Source organism: Brassica napus, chromosome C1 (genome assembly GCF_020379485.1).
Source record: "Brassica napus cultivar Da-Ae chromosome C1, Da-Ae, whole genome shotgun sequence".
Lineage (NCBI taxonomy): Eukaryota > Viridiplantae > Streptophyta > Magnoliopsida > Brassicales > Brassicaceae > Brassica > Brassica napus.
Genome location: NC_063444.1, coordinates 40,697,586 through 40,720,457, shown reverse-complemented (window position 1 = coordinate 40,720,457; position 22,872 = coordinate 40,697,586). Strand labels below are relative to the sequence as shown.

The 22,872-nt window shown below is 37.2% G+C and overlaps 5 protein-coding genes across 8 annotated transcripts; 2 read left to right on the top strand and 3 right to left on the bottom strand.

Moving 5' to 3' along the window:
- Positions 1-66: 66 nt before the first annotated feature.
- Positions 67-9,842, bottom strand: LOC111202372 (zinc finger protein AZF2-like). Of its 2 annotated transcripts, none has more exons than XM_048744512.1 (2): positions 8,763-9,842; positions 67-389 (listed from the first exon to the last, which is right to left on the bottom strand). In XM_048744512.1, the coding sequence occupies exon 1, from the start codon at positions 9,621-9,623 to the stop codon at positions 8,838-8,840; it is 786 nt and encodes a 261-aa protein (XP_048600469.1). In that variant the 5' UTR covers positions 9,624-9,842; the 3' UTR covers positions 67-389; positions 8,763-8,837. The 2 variants fall into 2 exon arrangements, with proteins under 2 accessions (XP_048600469.1, XP_048600471.1); XM_048744514.1 differs by having other exon boundaries at positions 67-395; positions 8,769-9,842.
- On the top strand, positions 432-3,164 carry LOC106408945. 3 transcript variants are annotated; one of them, XM_013849633.3, is made up of 4 exons: positions 432-727; positions 817-915; positions 1,243-2,108; positions 2,188-3,164. In XM_013849633.3, exons 3-4 carry the CDS (start codon positions 1,245-1,247, stop codon positions 2,944-2,946), a joined length of 1,623 nt encoding a protein of 540 aa, XP_013705087.1. In that variant the 5' UTR covers positions 432-727; positions 817-915; positions 1,243-1,244; the 3' UTR covers positions 2,947-3,164. The 3 variants fall into 3 exon arrangements, with proteins under 3 accessions (XP_013705087.1, XP_048600468.1, XP_048600467.1); XM_048744511.1 differs by having other exon boundaries at positions 432-915; XM_048744510.1 differs by having other exon boundaries at positions 432-2,108.
- Positions 5,612-7,980, bottom strand: LOC111201778. Its single transcript, XM_022694094.1, has 2 exons — positions 6,006-7,980; positions 5,612-5,916 (listed from the first exon to the last, which is right to left on the bottom strand). Exons 1-2 carry the CDS (start codon positions 7,978-7,980, stop codon positions 5,612-5,614), a joined length of 2,280 nt encoding a protein of 759 aa, XP_022549815.1.
- Positions 9,843-15,491: 5,649 nt separating the features above from the next.
- Positions 15,492-18,278, top strand: LOC106346474 (mitotic checkpoint protein BUB3.1). The gene is made up of 9 exons (XM_013785819.3): positions 15,492-15,740; positions 15,814-15,944; positions 16,025-16,107; positions 16,478-16,744; positions 16,861-16,936; positions 17,022-17,102; positions 17,403-17,481; positions 17,584-17,684; positions 17,993-18,278. The coding sequence occupies exons 1-9, from the start codon at positions 15,624-15,626 to the stop codon at positions 18,078-18,080; spliced, it is 1,023 nt and encodes a 340-aa protein (XP_013641273.2). The 5' UTR covers positions 15,492-15,623; the 3' UTR covers positions 18,081-18,278.
- Positions 18,279-18,436: 158 nt separating this feature from the next.
- Positions 18,437-20,069, bottom strand: LOC106346457 (RNA polymerase II C-terminal domain phosphatase-like 5). Its single transcript, XM_022694322.2, has one exon. It carries the CDS (start codon positions 19,345-19,347, stop codon positions 18,457-18,459), a length of 891 nt encoding a protein of 296 aa, XP_022550043.1. The 5' UTR covers positions 19,348-20,069; the 3' UTR covers positions 18,437-18,456.
- Positions 20,070-22,872: the final 2,803 nt, after the last annotated feature.

Below are 22,872 nucleotides of genomic sequence, written 5' to 3'. Positions count from 1 at the left end.
CATGTGCAATTAATTACGATTAATATAAAGAAAGAAAAAACTATAGGCTATAATGCACTCTATAGATTTTAGTGGCCAATAACCATATCGGAAGGTATGGCAAAGAATAAATATAACAGTTTATGTACCGAAATGATAATACATGTGCTAAATGCTAATCAAGGAAACGAATCCACATGGAAGGATTCGGATTCGCGTTCCCTCAACTATTTCTGCTCTGTGTTCACACACAGAATGCCACGTGTCTTATATTATACAAACTGAACTCGAGAGATCAGTAAGCTAAATAACAATCAAAATGAAACTATGATTTATTCAAAACCAAACAATCATATTCTGTATAAACCCCTGACATGAAATGAATCCCTACCCAATCCCATAGTTAAAAATAAAAAGAGAAAATTGGAAAATAAAGACATTTTATACTTTGATTTGTGAGAATAGGACTTTTTGAAAATTCTTTAGGTAAGTAGGATTTATAATTTTTTAAATACCATATTGCCCTCAAATTAGCATAGTTAAAATTTATATAATTAATATTAATATTTTGAAATATATTTAACCACTTTTAAAAAACAAAAAAAAACAAAAAGTAAAAACAGAAATTAAAAATAAAAGAAAAACAATAAAAAAAGTAGAAACAAAAATTGATTTATCCTAGAGATTAACGAACCTCTCTCTTATTTTCTCCGCCGAAAGCTTGAAGCTCCTCCAATGGCGATTTTGGGTAAGAACAAAGCCAAATCGTTTCTTCACTCTTTAACTTTCATTTTTCATCTCTAATCTAGTTATTTTCGTCTTTCTCTTTGTTATCAGCCTGAAGAATTGGAGATTTGTTCTTACTCTACGACATCGTCGGACGCTCTTCTTCTTCTTCCACCATCAATTTCATCAACTTCTCACGTTTCTAAGAAGGTGAGTTTGCGATTACTTGTTTTGATTCTCTTAACCGTAGATTTCTTAAAGTTTCTCATCACCTAAATCCGATTTCTCTTATTTCTTAATCTAAATTACTTGAATGGGTTGATTAATCTCCTTATACATTACGCAATTCATGCATGTTATTGTTTGGGTGTTTTGATTTTAGTTTCTTATCTTCGATTTTGGTCCTTTTTTGAAAGAGGGAAAATTGACAAATAGATTCGTTTTTGTTGTTTTCCGATTCAAAGGTTTGGTTTTTTGTCAAATCTTCTTCTTTTTTTGTTTGTGCTCTGATTATAAACTTCTTTTCTGTGATTGTAGGTATGTCTGAGGAGTTACCAAAGCGGTTGTTTAAGCCGGGTGAAGAGACCGAAGTGCATCAGATCAATAACAACTGCAAGATGGTACGCTATTTCAAAAGATTGATGGAGTGGTTGCCAAAGGAGTTGGAGACAGTGAAGAAAGATCCTGTTTTTGCTCAGATTTTTAAGCTGTTCGATAATGGTTTGGGATTCTCGGCGAGAGTGATACACGGCTTCTTGTGTAGGGAGCTGTTGACTTACAAAGATCATGAGCTCTGGTTTGTCTTTGCGAGAAGACCTCTCCGATTTTCATTGCTTGAGTTCCACGCAGTTACCGGGCTTCAGTGCGATACTAGTCTCTCACTTAAGGAGTTGGTTGACTGGGATGATGATGGTGGTTTCTGGAGCTTAGTGATCAGGACAAATAAGGGGATTTCTATTTTCGAGCTGTGGGAACATCACAGGGCAGCTGTTAAGAAGTGGAGTAATGCTGATCGAATCAGGCTGGTGTATCTTTGCATCATTGTTTGTATGGTTTGCGGGAGAGATGAGAAGGCACCTATCCCCATCAAGTACGTGAAGTTGGTGATGGATCTTGAGCAGGTTCGAAACTACCCTTGGGGAGTTGCTTCTTTTGACCTTCTATGCGAGTCAATAGCTGAAAAACGAGATAAACTGAAGGAGAATCCAAAGAGTTACGTGTTAGATGGCTTCACCTACGGTCTTCAGATATGGGCTATGGAAGCAATACCAAAGCTTGGAAAGCTCTGTGGAAGAAAACTGAACAAAAGTTTTAAGAACGGTCCTAGATGTGTAAACTGGATGGGAGCTGCAAAGATTTCGTACGAGGAGCTCAACAAGTTGGAGAACATCTTAACACCCAAGGTAAATATTTATTTTAACAAGTAGAAAAACAAACAAATGTTTGTATTAATGATTGACTCTTTTCACCTTTCTTGTGTAGGATGACATATATCCATACATCTCGTGGACTGGGAATTATACAGTGTGTGAAAGTCTTCAATTTAGCAGACGAGATGAGGTGGAGGATGATAGAGTCAAGCTTCTCATGCATATGATAATGAAGCAGTTTGACTTCAGTGGTCATAATTGGGAGTACGAAGAGACACCGGTCTTTTCTTTTGGGGTTGATAACAAAGAAGGTGAGAAGGAGAAAGTAGCTACGCATGAGGGAGAAGGTGGGAGTGATGAAGAGCCTAACGACAAGGATGGTGAAGGTGGGAGCGATGAAGCAAGTGGGAGCGATGAGGAGTTTCAAACTCCAAAAGGATCAGCAACCATAAGGGCGAGAGATACAAAGGGAAAGAAGAGGCTCCCTGATCGTGGAATGGAAAAAAGGAAGCATAAGGTCCTACATACTAGACCACAACAGGCGCCCTTTGATGAAGATATGAAGACTTTTGTGACGCAGTTGTTTCAGCAAGGTTTTGCTGCGATGGAAGAGAGGCTAGAGAAAAAGATGGATGAAAAATTTGAGGGAGTGCAGTCTGAGCTTAAAAATTCCCGTGGGGATTCAACCGTCCAAGCTGAGCATGGAGATCCATCTGCGAGCAAGACAGCGCCTAGCCACCCATCGCCTAGCAAGCTAGCGCCTAGCAAGCCAGCGCATAGCAACCCATCGCCTAGGAAGCCATCTCCTACGAAGCCATCGCCTAGCAAGCCATCTCCGAGGAGGTCCAAACGCTTGGTAAACAAGCACTAGTCTTCATAACTCTCTGCAATGTGTCTTAACTTCTTTTAGTGTTAGTTTCATGTGTTTATCGGTCTTGTGATGTGTTTTGCATTGTCTCGTTTTGGAAGTGTGTTTGGTTTGTAATTGTTGTTCAAAATCAGGCTTAATTATGTATCTGCATTATGATGTGTGTTTTGTTATGTGAACTATGTGTAAGATATTTATATGAATTTTATTAGTTTATAAAATCATGTTTTTTATGAATTCCTTGTGTGTGCTTAATAACTGGTTTTTTATGAATTGCTTGTGTATTTTGAATCTGATTTTTGTTTAAATTGCTTGTGTGTTTTGAATCAGGGTTTTTTATGAATTGCTTGTGTACTTTGAAACAGGATGTAAATTTCAGTCAAGCGGATGATATGGACGAACCAATAGGTACGCAAAGCCTTGAAGGACTTTCTCAAGCCTCGTACGTACCCGATTTTGATCCATCACAGACCAATAACGACAACGATGCAAGTGATTGGTGGACTCCAATGACTAATGTCCGGAAACTACGAAAAGGTGGATCAAAGCAATCAAATGCACCTGTAACATCGGCAAAGTGGGATAGATGGACTGGAGGACCAAGCAAGAAGCTTCAGCTTAGTGACTCACCAATGGCAGCTGACGGTTCTCCACAGGCGTCACTGTATTATTTCACCGAAGAATCGTGGGATAGATTCACGAAATGGTCTACGAATCCAACAGCTTTGAGGATTGGTCCCTCTGTCTTTAATTTGACCTTTGCACAGAGAATAGTTTGTGCTGGAAAATGGCTTGGAAACGAGGTATTATTTTCTTAACATATATTTGTAACATATATTTGATTGTGCATTGGGTAATTGTCCATGTGAATATTCAGGAAATGGATGCGATGATGTATATATGGCGAGAGAAAACATCTTTGAGGCGTTGGAATATAGACCGTGTTGCTTTCATGAACGCCATGTTCTGCCTCCAGATCGAGAAAGAATACGAGAAGTGTAAAGACGACAAAAGAGGCTACGTAGTACCCGATCTTCTTCTTGCTTATGGGAGAGGAGAGCTTCCATCTCATGGGCGGACTAATAGAGTTTGGGGTGTCGATGTTGATCGTCTCTACTTTCCTCTGTTTGTCAATGGTAATTATCCATGCTTCCTCTACACGTCTCCGTTATTCAAGTATTTTTTTTAACAAAATAAGTGATGTCCGTTGCAGGTAATCATTGGGTTGCTGTATGCGTCAACATGATTGAGAAGAAAGTGGAAGTCTATGATTGCAATCGGGGAAGGAATAGGCAATACGTAGAGAAGTTTGCTTGTATGATTCCTAGAATTGTCAAGGCAGTTGGTCCACCAAAGAGCAAATTACTCCTTACATCCTATTCGATTGTAGATATGCCTATGCAGACAAGATTGAACAAGTCTTGTGCTGATTGCGGGGCATTCGCACTCAAACACTTGGAGTGCATCCTTCTTGGTCTCGACCTCAGTTTAGTGGAAGACGGAATAATGCCTGGTTGCCGACAGAAAATTGCTTATGATATATGGGAGGCTGCCCATGATCCCATTTTAATCCAGCTTATGGCACAACACATCCCTTCGGATTTTGAGAGTTCTACTTTTTATGACCTTGAAGAAGACTGATTATGTGTGTTTGTTTAGGTTTTACCAGGAATGTTGTGACAATACTCTATTTTAGAGTTTTCTAGAAATTATGTGACATGACACTATTTTAGTTTACTAGTTATTTGTGGTTTGATTTTGCATGAAATATTTACAACTAAAATATCCAATTACACTAAACCACTAAACTTATCAATCTTTACCCTAAACCACTAATGAACCCAATATTTACCCTAAAGCCTAAATGAACCCTATACATAAGAACCATATTTTGACCTAATGCCTTTTCTTCCTCATTCTTTCACGACAAAGAGAAATCAAGGGGAGAGAACTTGGTAGATCAACTCAATCATGTCTTCGGTCGGTTCTTCTGTCGATTCAAGATATCAGCACACCAAACAAAGGGGAATTCCGAAAAGATGCAATTGCGGCAAGGAAGTGCATCTTTTCACTTCAACAACTGTCAAAAATCCGGGAAGATTGTTCCATTGTTGTCCGATGGGATCTGAGATGGTTAGTCTGTATTCATATAACCTTCACGCACAGTCCAATCTAACTGTTTGTTGATGTTAATGATGAAGGACAAAACTCACTTGTTCAAATGGACTGATAAGTCAGTTGTTGAGGAAATTGAAGACTTTCAGGATCTGTTTGATGTGCTGCTAGTGGACAATTCCGAGTTTCAAAAATCAGTACGAGCTTCTGAGACAATGCTGAAACGACATAAGAGTAGACTTGAAGAGATGGAAGATGCAATTGCTCGTTCTGAAGAAAATTCCATCAAATGCATTAGAGAGTTAAGGATCATCAAAGCTTTGTTTGTGTGTTGTTTTGCTATGGTCTTCATGTACCTTACCTATGCATGATGTTCAATTTCTTGTTCTGTTTTTTTCTAAATAAATGTTAGACTATGTTCTTTGATGTTTTTGCTGATTTGCATCGAATATAACAAAAAAAATTGGAAAAATCAAACTGTCAATAGGAAGATTCGATTTGTCTCAACAATGTTGTAAGCAAACAGCAAATAACAGAGAACACACACAACAATCTAGATAGGTTTATCACATGTTCCTCTCTTGTGTCCCTCCATACCACACCGGCTGCACTTGTGCTTTTTCTTCTTTGTTGATCCTTGAGAAGATCTAATCTTGTCTTCTACTGTTTCATACCTTCTCTTTACTGGTCTACCAGCACTCTTTCTTGACTCTGGTGGTAAGATCTTCGCAAGTTTAACCTCATCTGGGACATTCCATTCAGCCTCTGGAACTGGTATGGGATTAATGGATTCCGCGTAGGCAGCTCTCCACGCTGCAGTGCTATAGACGCCATCAGTAAATCGGTGTACTTCCATACCTGTGTCAAAAAAAAGACCGACCAATGTCTAAACACTGCAAAATGCTGGAATATATAGGTACCAAGATAATGTTTATATACTTCCATACCTCGAGAATATATTGCAGGAATAGCGTGTCTGCATGGAATTTTTCCTAAATCAAATTTCCCACATGTGCATGTTCTGGTTTCCAGATCAACATGACAATCATATATGTCTCCTTTAACAAGTGATCTGAAGTTGTCAACCTTCTGAACCTGAAACCCTCGAGCCTTCACGATTCTCCTATCAATCTTTTTCTCCACCTTATCGGTTAAAGGATCAATATGTTTGGAGCTTAACATGCGACGCTCATAGAACCATCGGGTCATCATTTCTCTTATACTATCTAGCAAAGGAATTACTGGAAATTGTCTAGGAGATCTCAGAGCTGAATTAATCGACTCGGCTGGGTTATTGGTCCTGATGTCATACCTGGATCCAGGGAAGAGAGAACGAGCCCATTTTCTCACATCAGCCTCCTGTAGATATCGTCCAAGTGCCGGACTGATATCAACAATTTCTGTGAAACGTTCCTGAAATTCACTATACCTATATGTGTTTGAAGCCTTCTCGACCAAAGCAGTGAACCCCTTTGTCCTGAAGAATTTAACCACATTGGTCAGCAAGTGGTGTATACAAATTCCGTGCTTTGATCGTGGGTAGACATCCCTGATTGCTTTAGCAATTGACGCATGTCTATCTGACACAAAAGCTAAGTCTTTACTATCAGGAATAACCACACTCAACTGTCTGAAGAACCACTCCCATGATTCTTCATTCTCTGAATCAGCAACTCCAAATGCAATTGGATACAAGTTGGAGTTACCATCTACAGCTGTAGCAACAAGTAGAACTCCTTTATATTTATTTTTCAGAAAAGTTCCATCAACAACAATCACCCTACGCATATGACTGTGAAATCCTCTAACTGATTGCCCAAACGACATAAATAGATACATGAATCTACCATCCTTCTTAGTTTCATAGTGAGTGTGTGTACCAGGATTAACTTCTTTAATCATATGCAAATATTTTGGTATCTTTGCATAACTTTCGTCTGGTATACCTCTAACAGCTGCAATTGCATACTCACGAGCTTCCCAAGCGTGCCAATAAGTAATTTCGCAGCTATGTTCTAGCCTCATAAACTGAATGATGTCGTTTGCTTTGGGGCCATCATTGGCATCATCAAATCGATGTTGTATCAGCTTTCCAATAGTTCTTGCCGACGCCGTTTTTCCGAAGTTGCTTTTCTTTGAAGGAGCACATGAGTGTATACCCACACACTTATTGATCATGAAATATGTAGACCCATCAACACATTCCGCACGCACAGTCCAGTTGCACGTATTATCCTTACATCGTATAGACCACCACTTTTTCGTTGATTTGGTAACAAGGAAATCGTAATTATTCTTCATCGCCCAAATTTCCATTGTTGCCTTTAGGACACGTTTACTTCGGAAAAGTTGATCTTTCTTCACGAAATCTGTGTTCACAGCTCGGCTTTCCTTTTCACTATCGCCATACTTTTCACTCTTTGAACCAGCATGACCAGAACCATCCTCAACGACATGATTCTTCCTTTTATCACAACACTTTTTTGATGGTTCTGCAAAATCTCCCAGATTTATGTCAGGAACTTCACCTTCCTCAACATTACTTGAATCACACGGTTCCTTATTGAGATCGATATTGACTCGTTCCTTTTCCTTTACACCAGTACCAGTACCAGAGAACGTGACACACAAGGTTGTAGAGGAACCCTTCTTTGCGTAGCCCACAAAGTTACACACTTGTCGATCATTACTGATACTAATGGGAGGATTTCCTCTTTGATTGACCATCTCATAACTGAACTCGACATTAACCAAATTAGGGTCGACCCCATAATCTTCACACACCATGATCTTGAGTTCCTCCAGTAAAGCAGTAGTTTCTAATGTCACCATTCGACCACGCCTTTGTTTGTCTGCCAAGAAACTCCACTCGTCACTGAAACTTGACATCCATACACCAGATTTAACGTAGATTAGAACCATCTTGTGTTGGTTGATAGAAGAGATTTTTGTCGATGAAGAAGAGAGAGGAACAAGGAACGAGGGAGATAGAGATCGTGTGAAGAGAAAAGGGAGAAAATCGTGGGGGGGGGAGATATTTAGGAAATATTTAGTTAGGATATATTTAGGAAATATATGATCACAAATTTGGAAGTTTCCATTTTTACTTTATTTGGCAAGAATATACATCATACGTAAGGCAGAAATATGTAGAGAGAATGGAAACTACATTCTGCCTTAGGCAGAAATATGTAGAGAGAATGGAAACTACATTCTGCCTTAGGCTATTATATAGTAAAAGGCAGAACAAGGTATGACTTGTAAAAAAGAAAAGGTATTTCACTTACTCTAGGATAGAACTTGTAAAAAAGCCGTAGGTAGACTGAAGATATCAAGATAGAATATTACGACAAAAAATCTAGCTAAGGTAAACTATTGAAGAAAGTGTAGTTTATATTTTCTATCCAAGGTAAACCTATGTACAATACTTTATATTCGATTTGTAGACTACGTAGATGGCTAGAATAAGTATTCTGTTATAGCTTTGATATTAAATAAAACATAGTTCCACAATTTTTAAAAATTAAATTTAAACATAAAAGTATAAATACTTTGGTTTCTAATGATTCTACATTTTTTTATATTTTTTTACCTAAGTTTACTATTTTTTCCACAACACAAGGGCAAAACCAGTCCAAAACGACCAAAGTCTTATTTTGACAAACAAACTTCGAAAGTGTCTTGTTTTTCCAATTCTCCCAAATAAAAATAATTGCAACGAATGAAAATGAAACTAAATGCTTTATAACTAAGTTTTATGTATAATAATAGAATTATTATTATATTCTTAGAGATAAATCTTCTTTCTTGATGACTTGGTCACGATCCGTCAACAAAAGCGGTTTCTTCCCGGTCAACGGACTCAGTATCTCCTCGTCGACGACTGGGTTGTGATGAAGGCTGAGCTCCGGTAAAGCCGGGAGGTTTAGATCGATCAACACGTGGTTGCTTCGATCTTCCGAAACCGTGCTCGACACGCTTCCACTCTGGCTAATCGTTTTGCTTCCTCCTCCGAGGTTTCCTTCGTAGTGGCAGCGTTTGTGACCGCCGAGTGCTTGACCCGTCGGAAACACTTTACGGCAGATAGAGCACTCGTGAATCTTCCCGGAAGGTGGGACGGTGGCGGAACTGTGATGCTTCTCTCCGGCGATGATCGGAGATGTTGAATTATCGGCGGTTAGAGGCTTGATTCGGTGGCTCGCTTTGTGTCCGCCTAACGCCTGATACGAAGGAAACGCTTTTCCGCAAACGCTACACTTGTACGAGAGCTTCGTCGAGTCTTGCGGCTGCGGCCGCGGTGAGTGTTTGTCTTTAGCGAGCTTGAGGAGACACAGAGCGAGATACTCTTCCTCCGTGAGATCCTGACTCTCGGATTTAGGGCGACGAGATCGAGGCGGCGAGGAAGAGGTGGACGGAGAAGGGCTGCGAGAACGCTGGCGTTTCGAGCGTTTGCGTTTCAGCCAAGGCTCCATGAAAACGGCGTCGTTCATCAGATCATCTTCTGTTGCTTCGATTCTATCTTTACGGACTGTGAACGAAGGAGAATTCATCGCTTCGAGAGCCATAAGCAGACGAATCTTTGTGTGTTGTGTGTCTCTCTTCTTCGTCGATGTTAGATGAGAAAATGGAGTGAAGTGAAGAAATGTTTGGACTCGTGTTTTTTTTATACGCAAAAACACGTGGCGGATGAGTATTAAGTCGGTCTCGTATTTATACTCTGTTTTAGTACTTATGAGGCCTAACACTATAGTAATAAATATGGAAGATAACTATTTTTAATTAGAAATCAGATCATAATCTCAACAATGATTTTATTTTTATTGCATAACATGTTAGCTGTTGTATGAATATGTGTCAGACTGGAAATACAAATAAAAAGATGCTTTTAAGGCATCTCCAACCCATAACACTATTTTGATGTAAAAACTACACCATTTTAGTGTAAAAAAAAATTTCATCTCTAACCACAATACTAAATTTTACACCAAAATTTTATTTTTGATTTTTATATTAGTTAGTTAGAAATTTTATTATTACTTAATACATATATAAATAAAATTATATGTAATTATACTGCACAAAAATGTATAACACTAAAATATTTATTAAAATGTATAACACAAAAATATTTATTTTAAAATAAATTATTATCATTATTTTTAAATATAATAATATTAAAATAATAAACTAAAATAAATTATTCCAATATCTATAATTATTTAATTACTATATAATTATTTATCTACTTTATATCTGTTTATCTTGCCATTGATGTTTATATAGTTAATATTTTATTAATAAAAATAAGTGAATGGTATTTGGCGTTCTGAATAGTAACACACCAAATTTGGTGCGGTACTGTAACTTTACATTAAAATAGTGAAATTTTTGCAGTTGAGTTAGAGAAGTTTTGGTGTAAAGTTTACACTAAAATGGTATTTTAGAGTTGGGTTGGAGATGACCTAGTAGAAATGCAATCAAATACAAACTTTTATTTTCTTAATTTTTTAACAAGTTCATATTTTGTCTTTGGTTTATTCTTATACAAAAGCCATTGTGATACTAAAGAAACTTTTTTTAGCCAAAAAAAGATACAAAAGAAACTCCCAAAATATAGGAAAATCGTCGACGATATATATATAAAAATAATCATAGATTTTAAACTAACTTTAACCATCCCACACCCCAATTGGCCAAATAAACTAAGCTAAGTATTGATGTAAATTACTGGAGAAATAACCGAGTTTTTGGGTCACAGCTGACCTAGTAAGGTAGTCATCACGAGTGAGAGACCGGTTCAAAGTAAGAAACCAGAGGATTAATAAAAGATAAAATTGGTAAACCCAAAAACAGATTTTAGCTAATATAAAAAAGGAGCATACCTTTCCCGTGGAGCTGACTTATGTGTTGGCTACGGGGCACGAGCCGTGTGGGGCACGTCTTAAACCAAACGCGTACACGCCTAATTACGTTTTTTTGGGGTACTTTTTTTTTTTTTTTTTTTTGTTCAAATTTGGGGTACTAATCTTTCAAAGATTTATCAAAATTCTAGATTATTTCCATTATCTAATCAGCATGATCTCAGTTTAGTAATCTTTACCGCATGGTATCACTAAAGTAATCATTAATAAAATTGAAAAATACAAAAAAACAGAGAGATAACTTGTTATTCAATATTCGTCTAGTGACACACTTCTTTTTGGAAGTTAAAAAAAAATGAAAAAAGAATGTTGAGCTAACTTCAGTGGAGTTGAGTGTAGGTGAGGAACAAGATTAGGTGAGGCGTGGCGTACCGTATTAGCAACTAAAACGGGGTGTGTTTATAGGACACGTGGTAGTTCCGTTACCACTTGTACGCCGATGTCACTTTGTTGTTATACCAACAAGCAAAGAAAGGTGGACGTGATTTATCCAAACGCGTTCGCGACGTTTACATGTGTTAGTTTGATTGAGAGAGTTTGAGACGCTTTCTATGATGCTCATCATCTTCTTATTTACTTGCTTGCAAAAATGTGCAGAATATGGGCCTTGTTATTAAGCCCATTTCAGACCCATTCCCCAAATATGAGAAGTTAATAGCGTTGTTCGTTTCATTGACGCAAGTTCCTGCGGTTGCAGCTGAGTCTGCGGCTATTTGTTTGGTTGTTGTTCATTTTGCAGCCGCAGCCGCAGACTCAGCCACATCTTGTTATTCGTTTAGAAAACGCAGTACATTGCCGCAGTCGCAGCCGCATAAAAGTAGATTTAGTTATGTTCGTTTGGTTGCCGCAGACGCAATTTTCATTTATTTCATATTTTAATTTTATGAATTTGTAAAATTGTAAAATTGTAGATTTAATGCTAACCTTACTAAAGAGGGTCTGAGCTTGAGAGAGTGAGCTTGAGAGGCTCTGAGCTTGGAGAGGATTTGAACTTGAGAGACCTGCGACCTGCAAAAAAAACAACAGACCTTTAGAAGCTGGTAAAGGACGTATTGTGTAATCACAGAACATAACTAATCAATCAAAAACATCATACTTTGAGAGAGTGAGCTTGAGAGGGTCTGAGAGAGAGAGCTCGGAGAAGAGAGAGCTCGTGAGAGAGAACTCGGAGAAGATAGAGCTCGTGAGAGAGAGCTGGAGAGGCGTCGGTGTATCTGCAAGTAAAACAATCAATCAAAGAACTGTAATCCGAGCTAGTAAGCAAACACACAAACACAAGCGATATAAGGAACCTAAACAAAACACCATCGCAATTAAGTATCAAGTGATATAAGGAACTCAACACCTTGAGATTGGTCGAGTTATCATACCTCCAGAGAGTGAGCTTGAGAGGGTCTCGAGAGAGTGAGCTTGAGAGAGTGAGCTTGAGAGAAGAGACAGAGCTCGCGTCGGAGATAGCTCGCGTCGGAGATAGCTTGAGAGAGAGAGCTCGAGATCGAGAGAGCTGTGGAGATGGGTTTCTCGCGTCGGAGATAGAGAGAGAGCTCTGGAGATGGGTTTCGTCGGAGATTGAGAGAGAAATGGAGAGATAGGTTTCTCGCGTCGAAGATAGAGACGCGTCGGAGATAGAGAGCTCGAGATCGAGAGAGATGGAAGATCGTTTTCTCGCGTCGGAGATAGAGAGCTCGAGATCGAGAGAGCTATGGAGATGGGTTTCTCGCGTCGGAGATAGAGAGAGAGTTCTGGAGATGGGTTTCGTCGGAGATCGAGAGAGATGGAAGAGATGGGTTTCGTCGGAGATCGAGAGAGAGATGGAGAGCTCGAGATCGAGAGAGATGGAAGAGATGGGTTTGGTCGAGCTCGAGCTGCGTCGGAAAAGAGAGACAAGCACTGGTTTGCGTCAGAGATTGAGAGAGAGAGAGTTGGGTTCGAGGTCGAGAGAGAGAGCTGCGTCAATGGGTTGCGTCTGCGGCCATTAGATCTAGGTATTTTGGTAATTAATGAATTAGGTTAAGGGCAAAACCGTAAATAGGTTAAGCAGACGTGGTATTTAAGTCGCGGCCGCTGATTTTTTCTGCGTCTGACGCGTGACGCTGTGTTCGGCCGCAGCCGCAAACGCAGGTACCCGCGTCAATGAAATGAACAAACTTACGGAAAAAGCATAGCCGCAGCCGCCGTACCTGCAGCGACGAAACGAACAGCCCTATTATCAGACATTTAATGCTCCAGCTTTGACCCTGACTTTTGGTGTTTTCTTTAGAAAAATAAACTCTTGACATCAAAATAAAATACTATAAAATTTGATCGAAACAGTTTGGCATGGTTATAACTTATAAACTTGTAATGTTGATACATTTTTAGTTGAATTTATGATTTTCTTTTGTTTTCTTAAAATTTAATTCAAAATTTAATTTTAGTTAAGAGGTTGATTGTTTGCAGTTTCTAAAATCGATTTTGGTTTTTGATTCTTTAAAATCTACTTTTTTACCAATCAAGATTTTTGAAAATAGATTTCTTAAATTTTAGGGAAACCAGATTTTAAAATAACTACCTATTTTTTAGCAAAAACTAAAAACCACATTATTATGGTTTCCAGCAATGTACGTGATTATTTTTTTGTTTTTGTTTTTTTTCTTCCAATATTAATATTTCTATATTTATGCATTAATATAGAATCAATAAATAAAATAGATTAGTGATAATATAGTAACTATTCTAAATTACTAAGAATCAACAATTTATTTTGTCTATCATTTAAATTTAAATTCTAAAACTATAAAATAATATATATTAGTAAAAAAAAATAATTTTTTTGTAGGATTTAAAGGGACTTGTTAATAATAATTTTAATTTCTAGTAAAATAACTTACAATCAAATTTGAGAAGAATAATATTTATAACACAACTTAATTTTACTAAAACTATTACAGTTGAATAATATTTATCTAATAATGAACCGATGGCCACATTTTTTTAATTTTTAATTTAATTTATTAAACTATAAAATAATTTATTAAAAATTAAAATTGATTGATAAAAAAGGAATTTTTTTTTAAAATTTAGCCAATACAAAAAATTATGTATAAATTTAGTTTTAGTAAATAGTTGTTTATTTTTTTGTCAAAATAATTGCTTATTACACTCCTATATTTGTACTATAAACTTATAGTAAAGTTAATTATATTTTTAATTATATGTATTACACATTTATGTGTGTGTAATTTATTGCTTGTATTTTAAAATCTAGCTGTTAATATTTTTATAATATTTAAATTATTTTTGAAATTTATAAAAGTTATATGTATTTTTGGTGATATTATATTTGGTTTTACTATGGGCAAATCTCCAAAATAGCACCTTTCTAAGTTTATATCACAAAAATAGCACTCAAAAACTAAAATAACCAAAATAACACATTTATAAGTTTATCCTTTGAAAATTTTAATTTTTTTATTTTTCAAAATTTGAAATCTTATCCCCAAAACCTCATTTCTCAACTCTAAACCCTAAACCCTAAACTCTAAACCCTAAACCCTAAACCCTAAACCCTAAACCCTAAACTCTAAACCTTAAACCCTAAAGCCTAAAGCCTAAACCCTAAACTCTAAAGCCTAAACCCTAAACCCTAAATCCTAAACCCCAAACCCTAAATCCTAAACTCCACCCTTTAACTCTAAACCCTAAGTTTATGACTTTTGATAAAACATTAAGTGTTATTTTTGTGACTTTTGACTTTGAGTGCTAGTTTAGGAACAAAAACTTGATTTAGTGCTATTTTTGTCTTTTTCTCTTTTACTATTTCCAAAATAATTATTTTTAGTTTGATATATTTCATGTTATTAATTTACAAAACAAAAACCAAAATCTAATATTACCATTTGAGTTTTTCAAAAAACTAAAATCTACACCAAAACCAAAAACTAAAAACCAAAATCCAAAAACCGAAAACTAAAAGCCAAAAATCAAAAACTAAAAACCATCCAAACAATCATCACCTCAATTTTTAATTAAAATGTTAGTTTACTTTTTTGGAAAAATAATTTTATTGATATGAAAACAGACTTATCAAATAATTAGAATAAACAGTAAATATCAAAAAGTGATTTCTACAATTAAAATTTTTATTTTTAGTTTATATATTTATAAGAAAAAAGCAAAAAGAGTTTTTAAATAAAAGAGTGTATTTTATTGTTAGATTGAAAAATTTAGAATAGGATCATCCAATTTATTCATTTAAAAATCCGATCATTTTTGACAAAAAAAATATCTAATTTTTCAGAACAAAAAAATAAATCTCCTTACTTTTTTTTGGAACACCAAAAAAATCTCTAATTTAAATAAAGTCATGATCAAAGTAAAAAGAGTCCCACACTTGCACACTCTAGTATCGAACTATCGACCACTTCGCTTACAGATTTGAATTCAAACAGACCAACAAAATTCAAAATTGATTTTCTTTTTTCTTTTTTTTTTTTTAATTTTAAAATAAAGTTGAAATAGATCTTATTCGAGATTTGTTCCTTTCGCAAAGGTGTATAGTTAGTTACTTCAATTTCAAAACTCAAAACCCTCTCTCTCTCTATCTCTCCCCCCCCCCCCCACACCGAAACCCTAGCATTTGTGATCTTCAACGGGAGGAAGAATATGAGTCTGCCTCCTCCGTCCGCCGGTCGTGAGCTAGCGAATCCACCGTCCGACGGCATTTCGAATCTCAGATTTTCCAACACGAGCGACCATCTCCTCGTCTCTTCATGGGATAAGGTTAGAAACACTGATTTGATCGAACTCCCTTTTCCTTTTAATCTGAATCGTTTCTTCTTCTTATGTGTCTAAGCGTGTGAGATTGTACGATGTGAGCACCAATTCGTTGAAGGGCGAGTTCTTACACGGCGGCGCAGTTCTCGATTGCTGTTTCCACGACGATTCCTCTGGTTTCAGCGTTGGCAGCGACAACAAAGTCAGACGGTATTTGTCTCTTCTGTGAATCTGGGGTTGGACTCAACTCTGTGAAGAAAAATAAGAAAGTTTTGGTTATATATGTTCAGGATTGTTTTCAATGTTGGCAAAGAGGATGTTCTGGGGATGCATGAAAAGCCAGTGCGTTGTGTTGAGTATTCTTATGCTGCAGGTATTGTTATAGTTTTGATCATCATCATGCTCTTTCATGCTAGCTTTGAAACAGTGACATTGACTAGTTCTGGTGCTTTTCTTTGTCTAGAAAACTCATCATAGTTAACCAATTTATGTTATAATTGAACATTAGGATAGTGAACCTTGATTGTTAATCATGCTCTTTGATGCTAGCTTTGAACAGACCATTTCTGGTGCTTTTCATCTATAGAAAACTCTTAGTTAAGCAATTACTATGGACACTGAACTCTTGTTATTGAAGTAACGATTTCTTTTTAGAAGTAACTTATCATGTTTCTCACTGCTCCAAGCCTCCAAAGTAATGCTGATATGTTATGTTTTTTTTTTGTTCTTATGTGATGTTACAGGGCAAGTGATTACTGGATCTTGGGATAAAACAGTTAAGTGTTGGGATCCAAGAGGTGCAAGTGGGCCCGAACGCACCCAGGTGGGGACATACTTGCAACCAGAGCGTGTTTACTCTCTGTCTCTTGTTGGAAACCGTCTCGTTGTGGCAACAGCAGGAAGGCACGTCAACATCTACGATCTCAGGAATATGTCTCAGCCTGAGCAAAGAAGGGAGTCTTCACTCAAATACCAGACCAGATGTGTTCGTAGTTATCCTAATGGAACAGGTTATTTGACTGACTGGCATATATTGCGTTCTGTGGTTGCTAGTTAATTTGTCTTTTTAAGTTCCCAAGTATCCCTCTTTCCTCAGTTTTGAGTATTTGATATTGAAATTTTGCAGGTTATGCTCTAAGCTCTGTTGAAGGAAGAGTTGCGATGGAGTTCTTTGATCTGTCAGAGGCTGCTCAGGCCAAGAAGTATTTTTCCTCAGTGTTTTTTTTTTAATTCTACTCGTCTCTTTTCCACTACTTTGGTTACAAATAGATTTAAACTTGTTCTCAGATATGCTTTCAAATGCCATCGGAAATCAGAGGCTGGAAGAGACATTGTTTACCCTGTAAATGCCATTGCATTCCATCCAATGTGAGTTCCTATCTTAGCAAGATTCCAACTGTTTCTTAGATATCTAGATTTATTACATTTTTACACAACACGAGAAGGTTTTAAAATAATAGTCCAACTAAAATTGTTTAGTGTAAGTTGAAGGCTAGTTCGAAGTTACTGAGATGCTAATTTGCTATGTTCGGATGTTATACTATAAATGCTTTTTGAGTCTAACATCTTAGATACATCTAAGACAAAGGGTTTCTTGTGCCTCGTATGATAATTAGTGGGAACAATTATAAACCTCCGCGTAATCATCTGATATTTTCAATTTTGCAGTTATGGCACATTTGCAACGGGAGGCTGTGATGGTTTTGTCAACATATGGGATGGGAACAACAAGAAGAGGCTGTATCAGGTTTAGCAAATGACTTGAGATCTTTTTGATTTTCATCTTCTGAGAATGTTCCCTAGTTTGGGACAAGAATGTATTATAATTTGGTCCTTGTTTCTTTTGCAGTATTCAAAATACCCATCAAGCATCGCAGCACTGTCATTCAGCCGAGATGGTCAGCTACTAGCTGTTGCATCAAGCTACACGTTTGAAGAGGGGGAGAAATCGTAAGTATCTTTCCCTTTTATAGCTCTCTGAAGTTTGGATTGGAGTAGCGTGCCTTCCTCTGAAATATTGGATGAGATTCACAGAATGATTTGGGCATTATTTTAATTAAATGCGGATAGAGAATAACATAGCATTTCTCATATAGAAAAAAACTAAACGTAAGATTTATATGAACCTTCATACCATGTTCGTTAGTCTTACAGGTTGTCACAAACATAGTTATCTTGTAATACTGGTTGTATGTATCTTTTGTAGTTGGTTTCAGGTTAGAATTCTCTTTAACTGTGTTTGTGTGTTGTTTTGTCAGGCACGAACCAGAAGCCATCTTTGTAAGAAACGTCAATGAAATCGAAGTGAAACCCAAACCCAAAGCATATCCAAATCCTGCGGCATAGTAAGAAAAAACAGAAGCATCCTCAACACAAGTTGGTCTTTGTCTTTTACCTAAGAGTGTCCCAAAGCTTGTGGAAGTACGTTTGAGCTTTTAATCTTTTCTTTTTGTTTGAGTGTATAAAGTAGAGAAGTAAATACTTAAATACAATGCTTTGTAGTTCATTTGGCTTTGATGACATATTATTAGTTTATTACCATAAGAGATGTTACTCTAATGCCAAAGAAATATAGTAAAATACATCATGAGATATGCTTTATAGGTTCTTAATCAAATTAACTTCTCAAATATACACTTATTACATATGAACGAGATCACACATGCTTTTATAAAGTTTCTATAAAACTAAAGGATTCTTTGTCGGCATGGTTGAGTTCTTTCTATCTTTGTAGGAGCAACCTCACGTCTTTAGACTCTAACTCCTTTTCTTCTTGGACTCTGAAGAATTCACAATGAACTTCTTTGAGTAGCTTCAATACATTGGCCAATCCACCATTGTTTTCACTTTCATCAGTCTTCAACTCAGAGTATGGCTGTGACTGTTGGCTCTTGTTCATCCTAAAATAGTTGTATTTGCTAATTTCAACCAAGTTACTCTTGTGATCAGGCCAAATATCACGTGTATCATCCACAATCACCAAACCTCGCTCATGAGCCAAAACCAAATCAAGCGTCTTCATATAAGGACTCTCGTCTCTTGTTATCACTCTCTCACCGAAATAGATTTTCTTCGTATCAATAAGCTTCATGATGAATTTAGCGTAATCGCGATTGCCCTTTGTGTAAACATACATTGTGAACAACTTATTGGCTTCTTCCAAAAAACCTCGAACAAAAGGTCTTAGCTTTGTCAAGAACACCATGGGATTTTCTCCTTGGGCTTGCCACTTGTGTAGATCATCGTCCCTTGTATTTGAACCCGCTTCTTGGATTAGATACTTTTCTGCTTCGGTGAGGCATGGAAGACGAGTGGTGTGGAGAAGCGTGTGGTCCAAGTCAAGCACTAAGTGTAGTTTTTTCTCGTTGGAACAAGAGACTAGTGTGGTAAGGTGCTTTGTTACAGCGACAGCCTCGCTGCTTAGCTGTAGACCATCTAAAAGATAATTGAATGCTTGGCCTTGGTCTTTGTCAACAGATGAACTGCAGGTGGTGCAGATTCCGTAACGAACAAACCAGTGGCGACATCTAGTATTAGAAGACGCTGGCTCGTTTGGTTCGATCCTCTGCCTTTTGGCTCTCGGTTCGTGAGGAATGTTCTCAACTACAGACATAGTTTCTCTGATTAAACGGAAAAGCCCTAGGTTGATCGTAAAGCTGGAGAGGGTGATGATTATAGTTACGAAGGTATTAGTAATGAAGAGGTGGAATCTTACTCTTTGATATCCTTGGTTCTTTTATATAGAGAGACCGAGAAAGTGAGAGAATCTCACTAGATGAAATAAAGGAAATAGTTGTTACACTAATTGATTATTATGCCCTTTTATCTTTTTTTTTTGTGTGTTTTCCTTTTTAAGACATATATCCTCCTGTTGTCCGTGTTTTTTCTTTTTCTCGGGAGCTCCTCTTTCTAACTGCGCCGTCTAGGAAATGACTATTACAATTACCACCCTCCTTACTTGTATTCTCAATTCTCATGAATCCAATAATGTGGGCCAGATATTTATAATTAACATGGGCTTTCTGTAATACTAAAGATTCTATAATAAAACAAAAGAACAAAGAAAAATATGAGTTTCTTAAATAGATAACAAATGTTTCTGCGTCTGATCACTAGCAAATGTTTCTCTGTCACAATCTATTGTGATCACCGACAAATGTTTCTCTGTTCACTGCAAACTAAAGAAACAAAAACTTTATTTTTTTATTAATAGAATACAAATTTCAACTTATTGTTTTACATCACAACAACAAAGAGTTTAAATAGAAAATGAAACATTACAAAGTGAACACTTGCATCTCTTCATTGTATTTTTTCAATGTATCTATTCAACGAAGAGCTGTGTCTATTTCTCTAAAACTCTGGAACAAAACTATTTAACCAAATGTCACGACCCTCAGCACTTGCACCCTTTCACTAAACCCAATTACAACAACATTTTCTACTTCTTATTATGCAGTTTAGTTTAAACACAATTTGTGATTTATGTTTCTACTTTCTAGTGACGGTTGAGAAGTGAAAGTAATGCTATAAATACTAATGTATCAAGTAAGATTCAGATTTCAGGATAGTAATCTTGTAGATGCAAATCTAATAGTACATAATCCACTTAAAAAGACTGCTTTAGAGATATTCATATTTCTTCGACAGATAGTTCATCGATACGATTCAATTCTATCTCTACTCCAACTCTTGCTCGACTGTGAAGAATACACTGTTATCTTCGTTGGGCTGTTAAGCTAGATGGACTTCTAACTTAAAATCAATTGGTGATAAGTGAAGTGGCTCATCTATTTTATATACTACTAAGAATCTCTTCCAACCACTACAAGAAAACATCAAGGATTCTGAGGGAAAAAATCGTCGGAATTTCGTCGGGATATCGTTATTCCGACGAAATTCCGACGAAACACGTCGTCGGAAATAATTCCTCGGAATTTCTTTTTTCCTCGGAAATCCCTCGGAATTTTCCGACGGAATTCCGAGGAAATAAATTTCCGAGGAAATTCCGAGGATCCCTTCTTTGTCGGAAAAGTCCTCGGAATATACCGAGGGAGAACTTCGTCGGGATAATTCCTCGGAAGTTCATCGATCGATGCGTGTTTAGACATATATACATCGATCGATAGGAGTATACCGACGGACTTTTTCCTCGGTTTATTCCGAGGAACTGTTCCCTCGGTATATTCCGAGGGATCCGTTCCTCGGAATTTTCCGAGGGAGCTGTCCCTCGGAAAATTCCGAGGGAAATGTCCCTCGCTATATTTTTTTTAAAAAACGGATCGATCGATGCGTTTTTGTTCAAAAACGCATCGATCGATCTAGTGAAAAATAAAATTAATTTCCTCGGAATGTAAAAAATATTAATTTTTTTGAAAAAATAAAATTTCTAAAATTTAAATTCGAAAATATGAAATTAAAAGTAAAATTGAAATCATATTAATTAATATTCAAAGTTTCACAAATAAAAATAAAACATTCCGAGATTGGGGAAAAAAAAAAAACTATGGGTCTGGCACGTCCGGGAACACCTCGTTCGGGTACATCCTCTGCATCATCTCCATCATTTGCTGGTTCAGCCTCCTCTGTGCCTCATAGCCCGCCTGTTGAGCCGCCATCTGGGTCTCCAACAAAGATATACGATCATCTTTGTCTTTCAACTGAGCCGTAAGTACTTCTGGATCAACAAAGGGCGGTGGTGCAGAAGAAGGAGGAACCGACCGGGTGCGACGACCCAAACCGACCAAACGTCCCTTCTTCTTTGGAACCGACTGAATAGAAAAAAGCCAAATTTAGAAATTTAAACCAAGAAATAAATGAATTGAACTTTAAAAAAAAAAGAACTTACGGATTCAACGATTTCGTTGATTCGAAACCGGGACAAGTTGGTCGAAGCCGTCGAAGCGTCATCCTCGGTTTGAAGCTGAGACACTTCGTCTACCACCTGAGTCTGGACCAGGTCGACCACGTCCCTCACAAGACCGTCATCAATCTGGCCGGTCTTCTTGTTGGTATACGCCCTCCTCATTAGGGCGAGATCATCAACCGGCTCGCCATCATTTTCTTCCGCCTTGAAAAAAAACATAAAATTAAAGAAACATTAGAAATTAGAAGAAATGCACAATAAATTTAAATTCTGAAACTCAAATAATTGAAGAAAAAGCAGTTGAACTTACCATGCGATCTCCGAGAGTGGCAATAGATTGAGCACCCAAGTTATGCTTGTAGATGCCCTTCCCTTTACGGTCGCTCCTGCGGTTGGTGGAGTTGGTGGAAGAAGTTTCTTTCGTCTCCTCCTTATCCCAATGCGCACACAACTCCTTCCAGACCGTGTCGTTCATCGACTTTGGGACCTTTTAATTAAAAAAAAAAGAAAAAGTTTAATAAATTAAAAAATAGTTTAATAAATTAAAAAATTGTTTAATAAATTAAATCGAACCTTATTGATTTCCCACTTCTTCTTCCACTCGTGGATCTGCTTCCCATAGTTGTCCATTACTTTATGGACGAAGTGGTGATAGATAAAGAGCGTCTCATCGGAATTCCAGTTGAACTCTTGCTGAAAAAAAAATACAATTAGTAGAAAATTTATATTAAAGATTAAAAATATAAGTAAAAAATTAGAATACTTACCGCAAACTGACGAAACCACAGAACCTGCTTGTCGGTTGGGAAGTGAGTGAAAGTCGGATGTCCACTGTCGTGGGCCGAGTACATCATACGGTTGATCCATGCGCTGATCCCGTTCCCGGATCGGTTGAACCTTATTAAAAGAACAAACGGTTAATAATGAATCCAAATTTAAAAAAAAAATGTTTAATTACCATGTTTGACCCCGTCCATGTGGATACGGAGTGAGATACGGAAGATGGTCACGACCGGGCTGTTGAACCAACTCCGCAACCCTCATCACTCCCGGAGGACCCGGAGGAACAGGAGCGGATGCAGCAGCGGGAGCGAGAGGAGCATGAGCGGGTGCAGCAGAGGGAGATGTATGGTTGGAGCTGTGGGGCGAAGGGGAATCCTGAAAATGGCTGGAATCCCGAGACTGGCTCCCCGTACCACCACGACCACGACGCTGTCGAGGCCGGGTCTGATCATCATGAGACCTGTAAATTAAAAAAATATATTTAATAAA